The sequence below is a fragment of the Salmo trutta genome, chromosome 28 (assembly GCF_901001165.1).
Source record: "Salmo trutta chromosome 28, fSalTru1.1, whole genome shotgun sequence".
Taxonomy (NCBI): Eukaryota; Metazoa; Chordata; class Actinopteri; order Salmoniformes; family Salmonidae; genus Salmo; species Salmo trutta.
Genome location: NC_042984.1, coordinates 32030993 through 32053435, shown reverse-complemented (window position 1 = coordinate 32053435; position 22443 = coordinate 32030993). Strand labels below are relative to the sequence as shown.

The window sequence follows — 22443 nt, the reverse complement described above, 5'->3', positions numbered from 1 at the left end:
TAGCAATGGTTAGTTAGATACCTAGGATATACAAGTCAGCTAACCATTTACTGTAACAGCAGTCACACTAAATCTTACGCAGAAATGAAGAAATCATACCTTATTTTGGCACTGTAGCTCAATTTAATTAATAGATTCATAGAATGGAGTTAGAAGGGTGAACTCCTACTTTGAAAGGGAAGGAAGTGTTGGCTGTGCACTTAACCAATGACAGGCATTCCACATTTAACCCCACCCACATGTGAAAATCTAAATATCAAGTTGTTTTTGGGGTTTTATACAAAAAAACAAGCCATTTTCATTTTTTTTACATTTCAATTCAAAAATGAATAAAGAAGCTGTTTTCACGTTCCGATTGCTCCATTTTAATTTGGAAAACAAAATCAAAATTTACATGGACCGTAATCTTACCTCAGGAATCTTGACAATATTGTCCATGACATAGGCTAATTATCTTGACTACCGTAACAACAGACACCAAAATGTTTGGTCAATTCTCCAGATCAACATTAATTCCCTCACTTTGGTTACTGTTCAATCGCGTGCAGTATCACACCCGCTCTTGACTGTCATTCAGAAAATCCTTTCCCCACGTAACTAAATAGCTAGCCATCAAATGTGCATCAAACAACTATTATGCATTATTTGACTCATCTGGTTAAAGTTAGTCTTTCTGTTAGAAGCATTAGATTTTGCAATCCATACATTATTTGGGATATGTGTGCCCATAAACTGTTTTCACACTGTAACACAGGGAGATATGAAATGTTACGAGGTTACAGTGCACTTCCAAGACCTCCATGCAATATTCAGAAATTTTACAGGATCAAATTCAATGTGTAAATTCAATTGTGAAATGCTTTAGTATATGATATAATGACAAACAGCAGTATCATAAATGTAAGGAAAGAACGGTAGTGTTTTATGTCACATAATTTTTGCCAAATCTATGAAGACTCCAAGCATGAGAAAGGGTTAAACATAGGTGATTCAACTCATTAATTATGTTGAATGTATCTATGTTCCCCTTTTATATCCTAATGTATTCACGTGAAAAAAAGGCTAATTATTATTAATGACTTTGTAACAGATCCAAACAGATGTCCACTAAAAGAAATGCTCACTGGTACCCTAGTTTATAGAAAGACCCATAAGCTGTATCAGGTTAGTTACAACTGTGGTTGGAGCGAAAACCTACAGGAGGGTAGCTCTCCAGGAACAGGTTTGGTGAGCCCTAACATACAGCGCATTTGGAAAGTATTCAGACCACTTGAATTTTTCCATATTATGTTACAGCCTTATTCTAAAATTAATTAGATTAAATGTTTGTTTTCACTCATCAATCTACACACAATACCTCATAGGGACAAAGCAAAAACAGGTTTTTAGAAAATGTATAAAAAACAAAAAACTTCCACTAGATGTCAACGATCTTTAGAAAGTTGTTGGAAGCATCTGTCATGAATACAGACCGAATTAGAATGCTTACAAGTTGACACGTCATCACTTCATTTTTTGCGCCTGCGCATGAATCTGAGAAGAGTGTCTTTGTCATAATCGTTTATTCTAGACACTTGATAGGTTGTGTGAAAATATTACTGATGTTTACTGATGTTTCACGTTAAAAATGGACCAAAAGATTAATGCTAAACAACGTTTGACATGTTTGAACAAACATAAATAGATTATTTACTAGTTTTTTTTTAGCTTTTCGGCGTGACTTTACACTGCCCACCTCATTTTGTGGGAGCCTACTGAACGCTAACTATTTGGACATAAATTATGAACTTTGTCAAAAGAAACCACATTTGTTCTGGACCTGGGATCGCTGGCAGCGCCTTCTGATGGAGATAATCAAAGGTAAGGGGATATTTAGAATGTTATTATCGATATTAGATGATGCTAATGCTAACGGTATAGCTTAGCTTAGCTTATAGCTTAGCTTATGTTGTTAGCATAGTACCCAGTTTATAGCAAAATGTGATTTCCCAGTAAAGTTATTTTGAGATCTGGCCATTCGGTAGCAATTACGAGATGATAATATATTATTCTTTGAATGACAATATTATAATTTACCAATGTTTTCGAATAGTAATTCCGTGATTTGTAATGCTGGATTCACTGGGAGCATTCGAGCCGAAAAAAATTCTGAATTTCACCGCGACTGTAAATGCTGTTTTTGGATATAAATATGAACTTGATGGAACTAAAAATGCATGTATTGTCTAACATAATGTCCTATGAGTGTCATCTGATGCAGATTGTCAAAGGTAAGTGCATAATTCTAGCTAGTTTTCTGTCTGTTGATGCCCTTCTTTGAATTGGCTAAACATTACACGCAGCTATTGTCAATGTACTCTCCTCACATAACCTAACTTTATGCATTCTCCGTAAAGCCTCTGAAAATCGGACAGCGTGGTTAGATTTAGGAGATATATCTTTGAAATGGAGGAAAATAGTTGATTATTGATTATTTGAAATGATTACTCTTGCAGTTTTGAATTCCCCGCCATGGTCACATGACAATGAATCCCAATACCGGGATAAGATCCTGCCCCCTGGCCTCAACAGGATAAGTATTCAGACCCTTTACTCAGTACTTTGTTGAAACACCTTTGGCAACGATTACAGCCTTGCATCTTCTTGGGTATGACATTACAAGTTTGGCACACCTGTATTTGGGTAGTTTCTCCACTTCTCTGCAGATCTTCTCAAGCTCTGTCAGGTTGAAAGGGGAGGCTCGCTGCACAGCTATTTTCAGGTCTCTCTAGAGATGTTTGATCAAGTTCAAGTCCGGGCTCTGGCTGGGCCACTCAAGGACATTCAAAGACTGTCCCGAAGCCACTCCTGCGTTGTCTTGGCTGTGTGCTTAGGGTCGTTGTCATGTTGGAAGGTGAACTTTCGCCCCAGTCTGAGGTCCTGAGCACTCTGGTGCAGGTTTTCATCAAGGATCTCTCTGTACTTTCCTCTGTTAATCTTTCCCTCAATCCTGACTAGTCTCCAAGTCCCTGCCGCTGAAAAACATCCCCACAGCATGATGCTGCCGCCACCATGCTTCAACGTAGGGATGGTGCAAGGTTTCCTCCAGACGTGACGATTGGCAATCTTGGTTTCATCAGACCAGAGAATCTTGTTTCTCATGGTCTGAGAGTCCTGTAAGTGCATTTTGGCAAATTCCAAGTGAGCCGTCGTGTCTTTTACTGAGGAGTGGCTTCCGTCTGGCCAGTCTACCATGAAGGCCTGATTGTTGGAGTGCTGCAGAGATGGTTGTCCTTCTGGAAGGTTCTTCCATATTCACAGAGGAACTCTGGAGCTCTGTCCGAGTGACCATTGGGTTCTTGGTCACCTCCCTGAACCAAGGCCCTTCTCCCCCGATTTCTCAGTTTGGCCGGGCGGCCAGCTCTAGGAAGAGTCTTGGTGGTTCCAAATTCTTCCATTTTAAGAATGATGGAGGCCACTGTGTTCTTGGGGACCTTCAATGCTGCATACTTTTTCTGGTACCCTTCCCCAGATCTGTGTCTCGACACAATTTTGCCTCGGAGATCTACGGACAATTAATTTGACCTCGTGGCTTTGTTTTTGCTCAGACATGCACTCCCAACTGTGGAACCTAATATAGACAGGTGTGTGCCTTTCCAAATAATGTCCAATCAATTGAATTTATCACAGGTGGACTCCAAGTTATAGAAACGTCTCAAGGATGATCAATAGAAATAGGATGCGCCTGAGCTCAATTTCAAGTCTCATAGCGAATAGTCTTACATGTGTAAAAAATGATTTATTTAATCCATTATAGAATAAGGCTGTAGCGTAACAACATTTGGAAAAAGTCAAGGGGTCTGAATACTTTCCAAATGCACTGTAAAGCATAATAGCTGATTCTGAAATTGATATTTGTCCATTAGAATAACGTGAATATGTTGACATACTGCTTTCATCTTTCCCTGCCAAGTAAGGTACACTATGGTTTCTCTGAATACACTCTTTTTTTAAATAAATGTTTTAAAAAGTTTAATAAACTTAGGCAACCTTAACAGCAAACAAATAGCAGGCAACCTTGTACAGATAAAATGCCATTCAAACAATTTTCACAGAAATGCATTATTTATATTGAAAATACTACTCTTATGGAGAGACAGTTAAAACTATAAAAAGTTATTAACAGTGTCAAACATCACTGCAATAATACAAAAATTCTCATAAAAAAATATGTTAATATAAATTCACATTTGATCATTTTTAAATAAGGCATGTATATATTTCTTTAACATGCTTAATATATTAAATTTGATTGCAGCTAACGTAGAATGACGGGCAAACTTCACGGAACACAAACATATCTTATAAATGTGCAGAGGTACTTGATTTGGGTTTAAAATCTCGGTCCCTCTGGCAGGAAAAGAGCCTGTAGTCCTCTCCTCACACTCAGTATCTCCTCGTCTTGCTGAGGAGAGACACACAAAAACACAGCCCTCAAATACACTTGCAACACCTCAGGGGATGCAGTCTCAGTCTGCGCTAGTAAAGGTAGCACTTTGAGTAGGACTTTCAAAAGAGGGACCTCTTTAATAACCCATATATCTAAGCTGGGGGGGTTCTACTAAACTATATGTAATTGTTTTAAGAAGGACATAATTTAGCTATTTGATTTTTAATTTTAAGACCCCTAGAAGTATATGAAAAAATATTTTTGGACTTACTGCTTTTAGCCCATACAAACGCATTGAATAACAGATTGTCCCCCCAAAACATCTGAAGGAAGTTTGTTCTGAAGTGTCTGTCCTATATCTGAGAGTTCTAAGAAAGATCAGGAAACCTTTATTTTATATATATATATATTATTTTTTAAACATGTATTTGTGGCACTAAACAGTCTCCAGATATACTTCCATTAATTTTTTCAACTGGTGCCGGGAAACCTTCAGACGAGTCTTGCGTGTCCTGTGGGCATCCTAGAGCAAAACAATTGACGTGTTCGTGAGAGTCTCACCTTTCCACAGAGGGGTCATATTAGTGTGTAGCCCAAACTGTTAGGACGCTACAGACAGAAGTTGGCATATCAGCTGTGCCGACTTCAGACGAGTCCCAAGACTCTTGTGGGGGTCGTAGAGCCTCATCTTTCCATAGGGGTCATAATAGTTTGTGGGCCGAACCGTTCGGACACTACAGACGATTTTGTGAGATTTTCGGGATGTCTCATGGTCTGACAAACGCAGCTCTAGCTCTGTCACCTTTTACCGCAGATACGGAAGTGCAACATCGGTGGATGTTGTGAATTGAGATGCATCCATTACAAAAAAAAATATCTCTAGCTTAAACTGACAGATTTTTTAGGGGGATTTAATGCCGTGCGGTGGAAAGAGACATGGGTCTAATTGTTTTTTTAGTGTCTTGCCTAGTCACAACTGTCATTTCCACTCACCATTTCCTTGAAGAGTCTGTCCTGAACTGACTTCATGTCTTTCCTCATCAGGCACATCTGAAAACAGTGGGTGACAAAAAATATTTGTTTAGGTTTGAACTCTTCACAGTGCTACATGGTAGAGTAGACGGACCAGAAAATGGGGATAAGCATAATGCCATACTGCACAACATAGGACTGAAATCCTACTGCTTAAAGATGAGCCGAGTTTCAGGTAAAAAAAAACTAAAACATTGTAACAGGTACGCCTGTGAGACATATAAGGAATGCACATTGATCAAAACACAAGGTGACATGTACTTTAGATTTTGTGGGTCGGCTGTTCCTCTTTCCTTATTCTCTGTACATGTGCCGTATGGAATTGTTGTGTTTATGATCAACATAGTGGGCTACAGTTTATATGAAGTGGGGGGCTAAAGTTTGGTTGAAGTAGGGGGCTAAATTTTAATTGAAGTAGAGAGCTACAGTGTAGATGAAGTAGGGGGCTACAGTGTAGATTAAGTAGGGGGCTACAGTTTAGATGAAGTCTAGTGCTAAAGTTTGGATGGTCCACACCTGAGAGGTGAAGATCCTCTCCTCGTACTCCAGGCTGTGACACACATCGGTCTGGAAGGTACTCTTGAGGCTCTGCAGTCTGAGGAGGGCAAAGAACGAAAAGGTGAAGAAGAGCACACGAAAGAGCAAATGAGCCATTGGTGAGAGAGAGAGAGTGCGAGCAGGAGAGAGGGAGGAGAAAATGAAATATTAAAATACTATCACATTTGCGTGTTTTTGTTGTGTTGTGAATAGAAAAACACCAGTTGTTCATAAATAATAAAAAGTAATGAGGGACATGAATGTATCAGGGGCATGACCTCACAGTGGTGTTGCATTGTTTAAAGTAGAGAAGTCAGGCTTAGAACTGTAACAATAAACTGAAAATGATTGACACTGACCATACCGATCACTTATTGCAGGCATTTTGCTGATATTGTTCATTACGATAAGTAGCCTATACTAGAGAAATGTAAAGTTTGAAATGAAATAAGTTTGATAATATGGGGCGATTGTTACAACCATCAAACTAGTAAATCAAATCAAATTGCACTTGTCACATGCGCCGAATACAACAACCTCACCGGGAAATGCTCATTTACAAGCCCTTAACCAACAATGCAGTTCAAGAAAAAGAGTTACGGAATAAGCTAAAGTAAAAAAATTCAATAAAAAAAGTAACAAGAAAATGACATAACAATAACGAGGCTAAAGGTAAAGGTTAGTTGAGGTAATTTGTAAAGTGACTATGGATAGATCATAAACAGAGTAGCAGCAGTGTAAAAACAAAGGAGGGGGGGTCAATGTAAATGTTCGGGTGGCCAATTGATTAATTGTTCAGCAGCAGTCTTATGGCTTGGGGGTAGAAGCTGTTAAGGAGGTTTTTGAACCTAGACTTGGCGCTCCAGTACCGCTTGCCGTGCAGTAGCAGAGAAAAGTCTATGACTTGGGTGACTGGAGTCTGACAATTTTTGGGGCCTTCCTCTGACACTGCCTAGTATGTAAGTCCTGGATGTCAGGAAGCATGGCCCCAGTGATGTTCTGGGCCGTACGCACTACCCTCTGTAGCGCATTATGGTTAGATGCTGTGCAGTTGCCATACCAGGCGGTGATGCAACCGGTCAGGATGTTCCCGATGGTCCAGCTGTAGATCTTTTTGAGGATCTGGGGACCCATGCCAAATCTTTTCAGTCTCCTGAGGGGGAAAAGGTGTTGTCGTGCCCTCTTCACAACTGTCTTGGTTTGTTTGGACCATGATAGTTCGTTGGTGATGTGGACACCAAGGAACTTGAAACTCTCGACCCACTCCACTTCAGCCCTGTCGATGTTAATGGGGGCCTGTTCTGCCCTCCTTTTCCTATAGTCTACGATCAGCTCCTTTGTCTTGCTCACATTGAGGGAGAGGTTGTTGTCCTGGCACCACACTGCCAGGTCTCTGACCTCCTCCCTATAGGCTGTCTCATCATTGTCGGTGATCAGGCCTACCACTGTTGTCATCAGCAAACTTAATGATGGTGTTGGAGTCATGCTTGGCCACGCAGTCATGGGTGAACAGGGAGTGCAGGAGGGGACTAAGTATGCACCCATGAGGGGCCCCAGCGTTGAGGATCAGCGTGGCGGATGTGTTGTTGCCTACCCATACCACCTGGGGGCGGCCCGTCAGGAAGTCCAGGATCCAGTTGCAGAGGGAGGTGTTTAGTCCCAGGGTCCTTAGCTTAGTGATGAGCTTTGTGGGTGTTGAATGCTGAGCTGTAGTCAATGAAAAGCATTCTCACATAGGTGTTTCTTTTGTCCAGGTTGGAAAAGGCAGTGTGGAGTGCAATAGAGATTGCATCATCTGTGGATCTGTTGGGGCGGTATGCGAATTGGAGAGGGTCTAGGGTTTCCGGCATGATGGTGTTGATGTGAGCCATGACCAGCCTTTCAAAGCACTTCATGGTTACCGTGAGTGCTCCGGGGCAGTAATCATTTAGGCAAGTTACCTTCGTTTTCTTGGGCACAGGGACTATGGTGGTCTGTTTAAAACATGTGGGAATTACAGACTCGGTCAGGGAGAGGTTGAAAATGTCAGTGAAGTCACTTGCCAGTTGATCCGCGCATGCTTTGAGTACCAGACCTTGTAATCCGTCTGGCCCAGCGGCTTTGTGAATGTTGACCTGTTTAAAGGTCTCGCTCACATCGGCTAAAGTTTTCAAGCCCTGCCACATCTGATGAGCGTCAGAGCCGGTGTAGTAGGATTCAATCTTAGTCCTGTATTGATGCTTTGCCTGTTTGATGGTTCGTCTGAAGGCAGAGCGGGATTTCTTATAAGCATCCGGATTAGTGTCCCACTCCTTGAAAGCGGCAGCTCTAGCCTTTGAGATACTTTTCTTCAGTTCTAAACAGTCATGTGACTAGGCATGCTATGACCACATCCCAGAGAAACAAATAACTCAGTTCTTTTGAGACAGAGATCTGGCCTCATTGACAACAGAGATACTTGTATTTTTGGTCACAGTTAATTTCCCCAGGTTAAAAAAATTATACAATGTGTTATGTGGTCCTTTTGAAATGGAGCAGGGGAGGACTAGAGGCTAAATTGCAATCTTTGCAGTGTGTCTGTTTGAGCAGGTGGGACAACATTTTCCCACCTGGGACTTTTCACTCCCTGAATGTGGCAGAGAAACACACACACCTTCTAGTCTCTTTCTCCTGGTAGGAGTGGAAAGCCACAGACTGCTTCCTCCAGTATGTCTAAGGAGAGAGAAGTGAACTGATAACACTGATTATATCAACATACAGTCAACTAAAGCATAGGAGGATTTCCCAGACAATCCAAACCTGAAAGGGTTGGAATACTGGTATACTGCATTGTCAGGGAGGCCTCTTACTATTAAATACTGTTAATGTTGGAATTTAACAATGTTAAATCTGTTGTGCAAGGTTGATTTACCGTTTTAAAAGGAATGCAGATATCCATATTATAAGGGCCCTGGTCAGTTTCCACCACATACATGCGACCAACTGAGCATCTGCTAAATGACTACAATGTCAATGTAATGTAAGTAATCCTACAGTCAGTTCCTTCTCCATGTTCTTTAGAGTGGATTCGTCCTCCTCCAAGTTGTTGATCTCATTCAGCAGAACACCCCTGACCTGTTCCAGCTTCTGAGACCTACACACACAGACAGGGGGAGGAGGAAGGGGAGAGATATTGAGGAGACCAAGGGAGATTGCATGTCCACAATCTGACAGAGAGATTGAGATGTTCTTGGTCGATTATACAGAGACAATGGACATTTGTAATTTTTGCTGTCACAGTACCCAGCCCCACCATACACAACAGGCTGGGAGCAGCACAGGGTCAGCCGCAGAGCAGCGCCCCTGGAGCAGGTAAAGGGTTAAAAGTGCCTTGCTCAAGGGTACATAGGCAGTCAGTGGCACCTGAGATATTGATGTCAGCAACTCTGCGGTTGCCAGTTCACTATTGAGTGTATACTAACTGACCTGTAGTTTTGAACTTTCACACTGATGGAAGAGACGTGCTGCTGGACGGTCTTCAGAGACTGCTTGGTGTACAGCTCCATACGTTTGGAGCGATTCTGACACATGTAAGAGGTAAGTAGAACATATTTAGGGTCTCCCATAGAATACAAAATCCCATTCACAAAGGCCAAATCACCTTTAAGTGACATCAAATCAAATATGGAGATTTTAGATGAAAAAGCCAGGAAATTTTAACAACTGAGCACATGCCCCATTCACTTCCATTGATTGTTAGCTAGTGGTGGCTAAAGTTAGCTGAAGATTGTAGTGGCTGGATTCCAGTTTCTCCTGGCTCATAGACTACTTTCAAGGTAAGGAATAATCTAACATTAAAGGGGAAATTCAGGATTTTACAACTTAAAGGCCTATGGGACTTTTGCAGGGGAGCTACACCGGGGCATCAAGAAAACAGTAGGTTTTTAAAAAGGCAGTGGCTGCGGATCCTGACCTTTATCTCCCGACGCTTCTGTGCATGTGCGGATCACGTTCTGACCATGTGTTTCCTTACCTCTACTTCATGCACACATTTTTGTGGTTTCCTTCCCTTCACATTTCACACTCTCAAACATGAATGACAATTCTTCAAGTTTTACCAGTGAAACGGCCATGGAGCATCTGCATACCAACCATTTGATCTCAATCAGTTTATGGGGATATGCATTTAGATCTTCTTGAGTTATACAGTGTTGTTTCGAAAGTAGCCTACAGCAGTGTTTCCTCTGAAAACGTTTGTAGCAGTGGGGGAAAAGGTCTCGGAGGGGGATGGTTGAGCGGGCCTCCTCACCTTGTTTTGGGGGTCCGTGGTCCACCCTGGATAATTCTTTATGTAGGTCTGAGAAGCTCAGTTCGGGTGACTTTTTAAAAGGACTTTCTCATCCAAAATGAATTAAAATAAAAGGATGCTGACACCATAATTTCCACCTCCAGAAAATAGCTGTGTTGTCATGTGTTGCTGCCATGCTATGTTGTTGTCTTATGTCTCTCTTTATGTAGTGTTGTGTTCTCTCTTGTCGTGACGTGTGTTTTGTCTTATATATATTTTTTATCCCAGCAACCGTCCGCGCAGGAGGCCTTTTGCCTTTTGGTAGGCCGTCATTGTAAATAAGAATTTGTTCTTAACTGACTTGCCTAGTTGAATAAAGGTTAAATAAAATAAAAAAATAAAAAGCCCAAAAACATATTGGTAAAACATTTTGTTAAAATCATTCCTTAGCTAGATCCCAAATGTGATCCTTTAAAGTGTCCAATGCAGCCGTTTTTATCAATTTTCTTTTATAATTTCTGGGTAACAATGAAGTACCTTACTGTGATTGTTTTCAAATAAGATGGTCAAAAAGAAAGAAAAACAACTTCTTAGCAAAGAGCAATTTCTCAAGCAAAAATTTTGCTAGGACTGTCTGGGAGTGGGTGGAAAACTGAAAATGGGCTGTTATTGGCAGAAAGGTTTGTAACTCTATTTCTTATTGATCTATTCATTCATTTACCGCATGGTGATGCCACCATGGAAGGCCAAAACTCCCTCCCAACAAACGGGCATTATCATCAATGTCTTGGAGGTATGATATTTGTGCATCTGTAACTTTCTCACTCATTGTTATTCACTAATTATTCAGGACTATTTGTAATCATGGTGGCATCCACATGAATGTAGAAACGTTTAGAAACATATTCTCCTGTTAGTTTGTGTCCAACCAAATAAATAGATATCCTTCTCATTGAAGTCAATGGGTGGGTCAGTGATGGGTGGACCAGTGGCCATATTGAGTGTACCCATAGCAGTAAAGCAGGAAGTAAAAAAAAAACATTCTATTTTCTATGGGTGCAACCTGGAATTTCCTCTGGAGCTCGGAGCTGAACTGGCGACACATGTTGCCCATGTCGTGAGGGGGGTGACCCAGCTCACCCTCCACCTCGGCCTCCACGTCCACCTCGGCCTCCCAGCTGGACGACGTCACCATGTGGGACGACACCACCCGGCTCAGGTCCCCCTCCGGAGAAACGTCCATGACTAGGGACAACACACAAATGCAGGCATATACAGTTACGAATACACACACATGCAGTCATGAACAAACACACAAAGAGGAATAGTTTGCTAACAATAGCACCCACCCCATCTCACACACATATCTACTGGATGTGCAAGTGCATCCTTCTCCAAACTACTCAGAGTTAAAGCTGCAATATGTAACTCTTTGGGTGACCTGACCAAATTCACCTAGAAATCTGAGTTATAGACCTGTCATTCTCATTGAAAGCAAGTCTAAGAAGCAGTATATCTGTTCTATGTGCTCCATTTCTATGCTTTCCATTCTTAAGTTTAGTTTTTGCGTCTTTTACTTTCGGTTTTGTACACCAGTTTCAAACACATAAAAATACAATATTTTTGGTTATTGAAAATATATTTCAGTGGTTTAGATGCTACAATGATTATCTATACTTGTTTGTTTTGTCACAAACTGAAATTAGACAAACTATTAAAATTTTAGTAACCAGGTAATGGCAGAACGATTTTTGCATATGGCACCTTGAAGATAAATATGGCTGTTGGTTTGACTAATCATTACTATAACTATGAGTTCAAAAGCAGTGCCTTTTGTGAGACCTACAGTTTGTTCTGGAAAACCATGGGGGCAGGTGGAGCTGTTTGTCCTAAGGTTTTGTAGATCGCTGAACCCATAGAAATGCAACACATTTAAGTGTTCTATTCAATTCTATGGCTGTACCTGTGTCACGAGCGCTCTTGCTGCTCTGGATGTGGTGATATCTTTTCGTGGTTGCCCGTGAGGCCCTATCCTTTGTTCCATGTCCTTTCTTCTCCTCTTCGTCAGAGCTGCTCTGTTCCTCCCATGCCTGGGCCTGAGCGTGGAGGTTGGGCTTGGCTGCTAAAGCGGAGGGAAAGAATTGAATAAAAGAGAAATTAGTTGAATAAAGGGCTATTTTATGAAGTGAAAACTGATTCACCAATTATGTGAACATGAAAAGCATATATTGTTGAAATTATATATATATATATATATATATATACATATATATATATATATAGTGTTGAAATATATAAATATATAAATATATATATATATATTAAATGTTGTTCTCACTGGGTTTAAACAGTTTCCTAGGCCTCATCTTGACCGCCTGCCTCCCTCTTCGTGTGCGCCTCTTTCCCTCCTCCTCCGAGTTACTGGACGAGGGGCGGGAGTTGTGGCGCTTGCGCCCGGTGCAGGGACCTATGAAAGGGGAATCAAAGGATTGAACCAGACCAAACCAGTAGAGCCTGACCAATAAACTGGTGAACTGATATTATCTGCCAATTATAATGGTTGCCTGAAGAGGGCGCTCTATGAGCTGCTCATTGAACATCATTCAGTCCTAGGTCATGACGTGAGAGGGAATGGTTTGACGGTGAGTAGATCGCAACAGCCAGCGACAGCATATTTGAATAAGTCAATTATCAAAAGTACACTTCACCAAGCAAGAACCCCAGGGGTGTAATCATTAGCCAAACAGTTGCAAAACTAAAATGAGAGTTTCTATTCGACAAATGCAGGAAGATCCCTCCCCGTTTCATTAGGTTTAAGACACTTATTTTCAACAGAATAAACATAATGAATACGCTCCTGTACTCATCACATTTTCACTTAGTTAACGTTAGCTGGCCAGCAATGTAGTTATGCTCTATCTAGCCAGTAAGGTACTGTAGTTAGCCTAGCTCAGGGGTCTCCAACAGGTCAATCACGAGCTACCAGTAGCTCGCAATCCACCTATGAGCAGCTCGACAATTTTTTGGAAAGTACAATCAATTCTATGTTCCACTGCAAACTGTCATAAAGAATTCTCACAAGTATCAGACTGAACAAGCTCCCAGCTACTATCTTATCCAGTGGTTCACAAACTTTTTATAGTCCCGTACCCCTTCAAACATTCAACCTCCAGCTGCATACCCCCTCTAGCACCAGGGTCAGTGCACTCTCAAATGTTGTTTTTTGCCATCACTGTAAGCCTGCCACACACACTTACTATACGATACATTTATTAAACATAAGAATGAGTGTGAGTTTTTGTCACAACCCGGCTCGTGGGAAGTGACAAAGAGTTCTTATAGGACAAGGGCACAAATAATAATAATAATAATCAATAATTTTGCTTTTTATTTAACCATCTTACATATAAAACCTTATTTGTTCATCAAAAATAGTGAATAACTCACCACAGGTTAATGAGAAGGGTGTGCTTGAACGGATGCACATAACTCAGCAATGTTGAGTTGTATTGACAGAGAGTCTAAGTCTTAAGTCATTTTCCACACACAGTCTGTGCCTGTATTTAGTTTTCATGCTAGTGAGGGCCGAGAATCCACTCTCACATAGGTACGTGGTTGCAAAGGGCATCAGTGTCTTAACAGCGCGATTTGCCATGGCAGGATACTATGAGTGCAGCCAAATCCAGAAATCTGGCAGTGGCTTCTGATTAAATTCAAGTTTCACAGAATCGCTTGTTGCAATTTCGATGAGGATCTCTAGTTTAGATATCGGTAAGTGGACTGGAGGAAGGGCATGAAAGGGTTAACGAATCCAGTTGATTGTGTCATCTGTTTCGGGAAAGTACCTGCGTAATGCGCACCCAACTCACTCAGGTGCTTCGCTATATCACATTTGACATTGTCCGTAAGCTTGAGTTCATTTGCACACAAAAAAAATCATACAATGATGGAAAGACCAGTGTGTGGTCCTTGTTAACGCAGACAGAGAAGAGTTCCAACTTCTTAATCATAGCCTCAATTGTGTCCTGCACATTGAATATAGTTGCGGAGAGTCCCTGTAATCCTAGATTCAGATCATTAAGGTGAGAAAAAATATCACCCAGATAGGCCAGTCGTGTGAGAAATTCATCAACATGCGAGCAGTCAGACAAGTGAAAATTATGGTCAGTAAAGAAAACTTTAAGCTCGTCTCTCAATTCAACAAAACGAGCCAATACTTTGCCCCTTGATAACCAGTGCACTTCTGTATGTTGTATAAGCATTACATGGTTGCTGCCCATACCAATGCATAGTGCAGAAAAAACACGAGAGTTCAGGGGCCTTGCTTTAACAAAGTTAACCATTTTCACTGTAGTGTCCAAAACGTCTTTCAAGCTGTTAGGCATTCCCTTGGCAGCAAGAGCCTCTTGGTGGATGCTGCAGTGTACCCAAGTGGTATCGGGAGCAAATGCTTGCAAGAGCGTTACCACTACACTATATCTCCCTGTCATGGCTTTTGCGCCATCAGTACAGACACCAAAGTGTATTTGATGTCACAAAGCTGTCCAGTACTTTAAAAATATCCTCTCCTGTTGTAATGGTTTCCAGTGGTTTGCAGAAGAGGATGTCTTTGTTAACTGACCCCTCATAAACGTAATGGACATACAGTTGAAGTCGGAAGTTTACATACACTTATGTCGGAGTCATTAAAACTTGTTTTTCAACCACTCCACAAATTTCTTGTTAACAAACTATAGTTTTGGCAAGTCGGTTTGGACATCTACTTTGTGCATGACACAAGTAATTTTTACAACAATTGTTTACACACTGATTATTTCACTTATAATTCACTGTATCACAATTCCAGTGGGTCAGAAGTTTACATACACTAAGTTGACTGTGCCTTTAAAAAGCTTGGAAAATTCCAGAAAATTATGTCATGGCTTTAGAAGCTTCTGATAGGCTAATTTACATAATTTGAGTCAATTGGAGGTGCACCTGTGTATGTATTTCAAGGCCTACCTTCAAACTCAGTGTCTCTTTACTTGACATCATGGGAAAATCTAAACAAATCAGCCAAGACCTCAGAAAAAAAATTGTAGACCTTCACAAGTCTGGTTCATCCTTGGGAGCAATTTCCAAATGCCCGAAGGTACCACGTTCATCTGTACAAACAATAGTACGCAAGTATAAACACCATGGGACCACGCAGCCGTTATACCGCTCAGGAAGGAGACGCGTTGTCTCCTAGAGATGAACGAACTTTGGTGCGAAAAGTGCAAATCAATCCCAAAACAATAGCAAAGGACCTTGTGAAAATGCTGGAGGAAACAGGTACAAAAGTATCTATATCCACAGTAAAACGAGTCCTATATCGACATAACCTGAAAGGCCGCTCAGCAAGGAAGAAGCCACTGCTCCAAAACCGCCATAAAAAAGCCAGACTACGGTTGCAACTGCACATGGGGACAAATATTGTACTTTTTGGAGAAATGTCCTCTGGTCTGATGAAACAAAAATATAACTTTTTGGCCATAATTACCATTGTTATGTTTCGAGGAAAAAGGGGGAGGCTTGCAAGAGACAAAGAACACCATCCCAACTGTGAAGCACGGGGGTGTCAGCATCATGTTGTGGGGGTGCTTTGCTGCAGGAGGGACTGGTGCACTTCACAAAATAGATGGCATCATGAGGCAGGAAAATTATGTGGATATATTGAAGCAACATCTCAAGACATCACTCAGGAAGTTAAAGCTTGGTCACAAATGGGTCTTCCAAATGGACAATGACCACAGCATACTTCCAAAGTTGTGGCAAAATGGCTTAAGGACAACAAAGTCAAGGTATTGGAGTGGCCATCACAAAGCCCTGACCTCAATCCCATAGAAAAGTTGTGGGCAGAACTGAAAAAGCGTGTGTGAGCAAGGAGGCCTACAAACCTTACACCAGCTCTGTCAGGAGGAATGGGCCAAAATTCACCCAACTTATTGTGGGAAACTTGTGGAAGGCTACCCGAAATGTTTGATGCAAGTTAAACAATTTAAAGGCAATGCTACCAAATACTAATTGAGTGTATGTAAACTTCTGACCCACTGGGAATGTGATGAAAGAAATAAAAGCTGAAATAAATCATTCTCTCGACTATTATTCTGACATTTCACTCTTAATTTAAAGTGGTGATCCTAACTGACATAAGACAGGGAATTTTACTAGTATTAAATGTCAGGAATTGTGAAAAACTGAGTTTAAATGTATTTGGCTAAGGTGTATGTAAACTTCCGACTTCAACTGTATACGAGGAGCTGTGCCAGGTCCGCCAAGTCTGTTGACTCATCCAGCTGTAACACATAGAATTCAGTGGAACACAACGGGCCAAACAAGCTGTGCAAACTAAACGGAAACAACACAGGATGTCTTGTAAAAGGGGTTGCAGTCTGCCGTGAAGCTTTCATCCATGTATACAGGTAAGAATTTAGCTACAGAGGTCAACATCCCACAGCTGGTTGGACTGGAGGATGGTACGGTGCTGGTGGAAAGCTATGGCTGGCAACAACACCTGACTCCGTACTTCAGGCCTCTGTCACAGATCAAACAGTACCAGCACTTCAGGTAAAAAAATATTTTCACTGTATGAGGTTATTCTTATCTAAACTGGGGAGGTGAATTGATGTTGTGCAGGGTTGTAATGTCTTCTGATTTTTTGTTGATATTCCCTCTTGTACATCTTCAATGCTCTGGAGCCTGATGTTGTCGCCAAGGAGCGTTCGGACTGTCGGGACCAGGTTTCAGCTGCTGCGCAACGCTGACATCCTTCCTCCCATAGATGATCTGCCCTTAAAAGCACCACCTGGACTGGACACAGCTAGACAAACTATATTTTTGACAAGATCAGGGAGTTTTGCGACGAAGAGGCTATGGACATCACATGCCCTGCACAAAAGTCAAGGGCAAGACAGAAACAGGCTCTCCGAATATAGATTCCCTTGTTCATGCGTGGTTTGGAGGACCAGTCATCAGCACTATCTGCAGTGGCTCTACTCACATGACTCTCTCCTAACACACACGCCATACGTTGCTGCCACAATTTTTTGGTTTATCTTGCTGTTCAGCCACTTTACCCCTGATTGTATGCATAGAACTACCTTATCTATCACTGATAATGTTCTTGTACATACTGTATATTTTATTTATATTGACACTATCTTTTTCTGATATTGCTACTATGCAAGTAACCATTGGGCTGTACTGTTTACACCTTCTGAAGAGACCATCCACTTAGCAAGACCTAGCAAAATATTGATAGATAAAATGAATATTGATGTGTGGTCGAACACGATTTTGTGACATACCACAACAATATCATGTGACCGTATCAAGTGTCCACCACATAAATATATGGCGCATGCATCTGTTTATGTAATGTACATGTGCAAAAAAAAAAAAACCTCAGGTTTCATGGCCTTATCACATAGTATTCCATACATAAGTTAAGTGCATGTGTAACAGTATATAAAGTATGCTAATATAATGGTGTGAAGGCATTTGGGCAATGGTGTAAAGTACTTAAGTAAAAATACTTTAAAGTACTACTTAAGTAGTTTTTTGTGGTATCTGTACATTACTTTACTATTTATATTTTTGGCAACTTTTACTTCACTACATTCGTAAAGAAAATGATGTACTTTTTACTCCATACATTTTTCTTGACACCCAAAAGTACTCGTTACATTTTGACAGGAAAATTGTCCAATTCACACACTTATCAAGAGAACATCCCAAGTCATCCCTACTGCCTCCGATCTGGCAGACTCACTAAACACAAATGCTTCGTTTGTAAATTATGTCTCAGTGTTGGAGTGTGCCCCTGGCTCTCCGTCAATAAAAAAGAATAATAATACAACTGTGCCGCCTGGTTTGCTTAATATAAGAAATTTGAAATGGTTTATATTTTTACTTTTGATACTTAAGTACATTGTGCCCTTGGCTATCCGTCAATAAAAAAATACAATTTTGCCGTCTGGTTAAATATAAGGAATTTGAAATGATTTATACTTTGTGGCAGACGGCAGGGAGAGGTGAGGGGAGTGGTTATTGAGGGGAGATATCTTGCAGCCCGCTGGCTCCATCCCCGAGCCTTATATGGACTTCCTGCCCCAACGATGCGAGGCTGTGTATCATTAAGCCAGGGAGTGCTTGGGGATAAAAGAGGAAGCGGCCTGCACAAAAGGGGCAGAGAATGGAGAGAAAAATGTGTGTTATGAAGAGTGGGAGAAGAGAGAACAATATCTGTGAGATTATCACCCTGGTGTACCGAACCGGATTGGCTGAGGACCCGAGTTTTAGGATTACCCCTGGAGAATGGAATGGACAACGAGAACGGCTTGTGTACTGTGAAGTAATTGGTGAATTCTCCCTTCTTCCCCAGTGTACAAAAACACCTAAAACTCCCCATTCACATTGTGCTACTGGTGCATGTTTTGTTATTGAACTTGGTGATGTGGAAACCCTACACCCTTGAGCCTGCTACAACTTTTACTCAAGTATGACAATTTAGTACTTCTTCCACCACTGGATGTGGCTGGGGGTTAAAGCATTTCTTTCACATGACCCATCAATTTAGACAAGTGTGTATGCGTAAGCGTCATCTAATATTTTTATCTGGATACTTTCTGTTTACCTGGAAATGTTCCTTATTGTAGGCTACTACCACTTTTAGTCTTAATCTTTACTACACTACTCACTGTTTAGCACATGCCCTCATGTGAATCCTGAAAGAGATGGGTGGGGCTGGCTTAAGAGGGTGTGAACAAATGCTGTGTATGATATACCATTTCGTAGCTCTATACTTCTATGAAATGTAAAAAAATAAATTAAAAAAAACTATTTAAAATGTTGCTACATAAGACTGAATCCATGTGGTGAGTCACATTTATCAATTTTTGAGCAAACGGAATGAGCAGCAGCAATGTTTGGCTACATAAGGACCGTTAGTGGAATTCCCGTGAGAGAGTAACTGTTAATGTGACTGGATGTTAATTATTTGACTAGGCACCAGTTTTTGACATTGTGTTGTTATTTTGCTGAACACTAGATGGTTTCATTTTATTTTAGGCAGTGAAACGAGGCTACTCAGACGAGAAAAAAACCTCACCCAAATGAATCACATTTTTATTTGGCGTACCCCCGACGGCATTGCGCGTACCCCAGTTTGGGAATACCTGATCTAATCAACGCAACATTATCCTACACTTGGTTTAAAAATTACAAACCTAACACAATATCTGCCAATTAATTTCCAGCAATATTGCCCCCGTCTGTCTTTGTGGTGAATGTTTGTCTATCAATCCGTGTGTAACCAGTTGGTGTGATAACCGTCTTGTGGGTTGACAAATACTTTCCCTAAAACCTCAATTAAATGTTAACTGCAAAGTAGGCTTACCTGGCAGAAGTATATCATGAGTAAGTATATCATTTGTATCTATTTATTATTTGCAAACGTTGCAATGAAATTAGCAGCAGCAGAACCATTGCTAGACCAGCAGATTAGACGGCACATTCCTCACTTGCTAGATGTGCAATTAAAGTGTTAGGTTTCTTCCAGTCCCCCACAAAAAAAGGTATTCTGATGTGATTTAACCTGTCTGGGCTAGGGGGCAGTATTTTCACGGCCGGATAAAAAACGTACCCGATTTAAACTGGTTACTAATCTTTCCCAGAAACAAGAATATGCATATTATTAGTAGATTTGGATAGAAAACTCTGAAGTTTCTAAAACTGTTTGAATGGTGTCTGTGAGTATAACATAACTCATATGGCAGGCAAAAACCTGAGAAAATTCCAAGTAGGAAGTGCCCTGTCTGAGAAGTTGTAGTTCTTCTTTCTAGTCCCTTTCGAAACTACAGTATCTCTGGGGTTACGTTGCACTTTCTAAGGCTTCCATTGGCTCTCTAAAGCCTTCAGAAAGCGGATTGAGGTGTCTCCTGTCTCTTGGCAGAGTATGGTAGCTCAGTTTGTCAGTGGTCTGCCTGGTGACAAAGAGATTGGATATGCGCGGTCCCGCGAACATGCTGTTTTTTTCTTTTTCCTTTTGAATGAATACACTATTGTCCGGTTGGAATATTATCGCTATTTTACGAGAAAAATACCATAATGTATTTTAAACAGCGTTTGACATGCTTCTAAGTACGGTAAAGGAACATTTAGAATTTTTTTGTCTCGAAATGCGCTAGCCGTGAAGGCTGAGCTATGTACTCAGAATATTGCAAAATGTGCTTTCGCCGAAAAGCTATTTTAAAATCTGACATAGCAATTGCATAAAGGAGTTCTGTATCTATAATTCTTAAAATAATTATGTATTTTGTCAACGTTTATGGTGAGTAATTTAGTAAATTCACCGGAAGTTTTGGGTGGGAATGCATGTTCTGAACATCACATGCCAATGTAAAAAGCTGTTTTTGGATATAAATATGAACTTGATTGAACAAAACATGCATGTATTGTGTAACATAATGTCCTAGGAGTGTCATCTGATGAAGATCATCAAAGGTTAGTGCTTCATTTAGCTGTGTTTTGGGTTTATGTGACATATATGCTTGCTTGGAAAATGGCTGTGATTATTTGTGGCTATGTACTCTCCTAACATAATCTAATGTTTTGCTTTCGCTGTAAAGCCTTTTTGAAATCGGACAATGTGGTTAGATTAACGAGAGTCTTGTCTTTAAAATGGTGTAAAATAGTCATATGTTTGAAAAATTGAAATTATTGCATTTTTGAGGTTTTGTATTTCGCGCCACGCCCTTCCACTGGCAATGGAATAGAGTGGGACAGTGACGTGCCACCTAGCCCATAGAGGTTAAGCTTGGACATGGACTCAGAACATCCAATTTTGTTGTTTCTCTATGAACCATTGTAATTGAGTGAAAAACCAAAAAAATATATAAAACCAGTTAAAATAAAACTGAGAACATAATTTTGGAAAAGAAAAAACTTATTTGGGGTAAAGAAAATGTTTTTATAGAGCCCCCCTTGGAGTTGTTTATTAACCATTATTTTACCAGATATATCTTGTACACTAAAGACCCAGGGGCGAGAAGAATGTACCTATTTGAAAGCTTTAAAAAAAAAATTGTAGCTTGCGACATCTTTTATTTAAAAGAAATGGCTCTCATGCTAGAAAAGGTTGGAGACCCCTGACTTAGCTAGCAAGCAAGTATGTGTGAACACTCATCCTTGATACAAAAATAACACTGTTACTGTATGGGCTTATTATGTTAGTGAGTTTATTTAGTTAGTTTTCCGAAGTGTGCAATCTGCATAAAGCAAGACACTTGGCGCAGACATATCATTCAGGCCATGTGCTTGCATTCATAAGGTAGATTGTTAGCTAGCTAAATTAGAACGTGTGACTAAAACCAGTGTGGCAAGCATTTTCAGTCATCAGCGCATGCCATTTGCAGTTGAAATATATAGCCAATCGATTTTGTATTGAATAACAGTGTAATTTACATGATGGTTTCAACAAGAAAACATTGTCTTAACGAACAGCTAGCACATGCTTGTCATAACTATTGAGCTATAAAAGAACATAGCACACTTTAATTGCAAGGTTGCCATAAGGTACTTGTTTTCATAAAGCACTGTAGTGAATCCACTCAATAAAAATGCTGACGCTGACACCTATTTGGTGACATTACAAACTGCATTTCACTGAATTGGTTGTGACCTTGTGACTTGCGCAGTTTCAGATTTACTTTGAGAATAAGTTTAATTCATTCAGCCCATGTTTATTAGTGTGCTTGTGGTGCTTCAGTACAAACTTCTGCATTCTTATCCACTGCCATAGACAGATGTTTAAATTGTACCTATTAAATGTAAACTAAACAAGTGTTGTTTTTTGGTGGTCATCATGTAAACCCCCACAAAAAATATCTTAAATAAGATTAATTGTAATATTTAGAAATCATAATTTTGAGTGCCATAATCCTTTACAGCAGGGTTTTCCAACTGGTGGTCTTATTTGGCCCCCTACGTTTTCTGCGCCAAAAATTATAATATTCATTATTGGACATAACACCAGGAAATCAGCTCCAAGTGATTTTGATTTTGGAAATCTGTTTAAGAGTTTTCCCACGCATAAGACACACGTGATCGTATACAAATGTAAGCAAGTTTTGAAACTTATGTTTTAGTAAAACATTATATCCGTTTGGGCTTATTGCGG

At 40.5% G+C, this 22443-nt stretch overlaps 1 protein-coding gene across 3 annotated transcripts in view; it reads right to left on the bottom strand.

The window, feature by feature from the left end:
• Nucleotides 1-3984: 3984 nt before the first annotated feature.
• The window catches only part of sycp2 (synaptonemal complex protein 2), an 80917-nt gene continuing 62458 nt past the window's right edge, over nucleotides 3985-22443 (bottom strand). For 2 of the 3 annotated variants that reach the window (XM_029719646.1, XM_029719647.1), the window contains exons 38-46: nucleotides 12583-12711; nucleotides 12208-12366; nucleotides 11308-11489; nucleotides 9443-9537; nucleotides 9011-9110; nucleotides 8631-8689; nucleotides 5978-6056; nucleotides 5423-5479; nucleotides 3985-4444 (exon numbers count right to left, since the gene is read on the bottom strand). In XM_029719646.1, the coding sequence (XP_029575506.1) occupies nucleotides 4373-4444; nucleotides 5423-5479; nucleotides 5978-6056; nucleotides 8631-8689; nucleotides 9011-9110; nucleotides 9443-9537; nucleotides 11308-11489; nucleotides 12208-12366; nucleotides 12583-12711 (932 nt within the window). In that variant the 3' untranslated portion in view covers nucleotides 3985-4372. Of the gene's footprint in view, nucleotides 4445-5422; nucleotides 5480-5977; nucleotides 6057-8630; nucleotides 8690-9010; nucleotides 9111-9442; nucleotides 9538-11307; nucleotides 11490-12207; nucleotides 12367-12582; nucleotides 12712-22443 lie in introns of those variants that run through there. The other variant, XR_003870261.1, reaches the window with a different exon arrangement.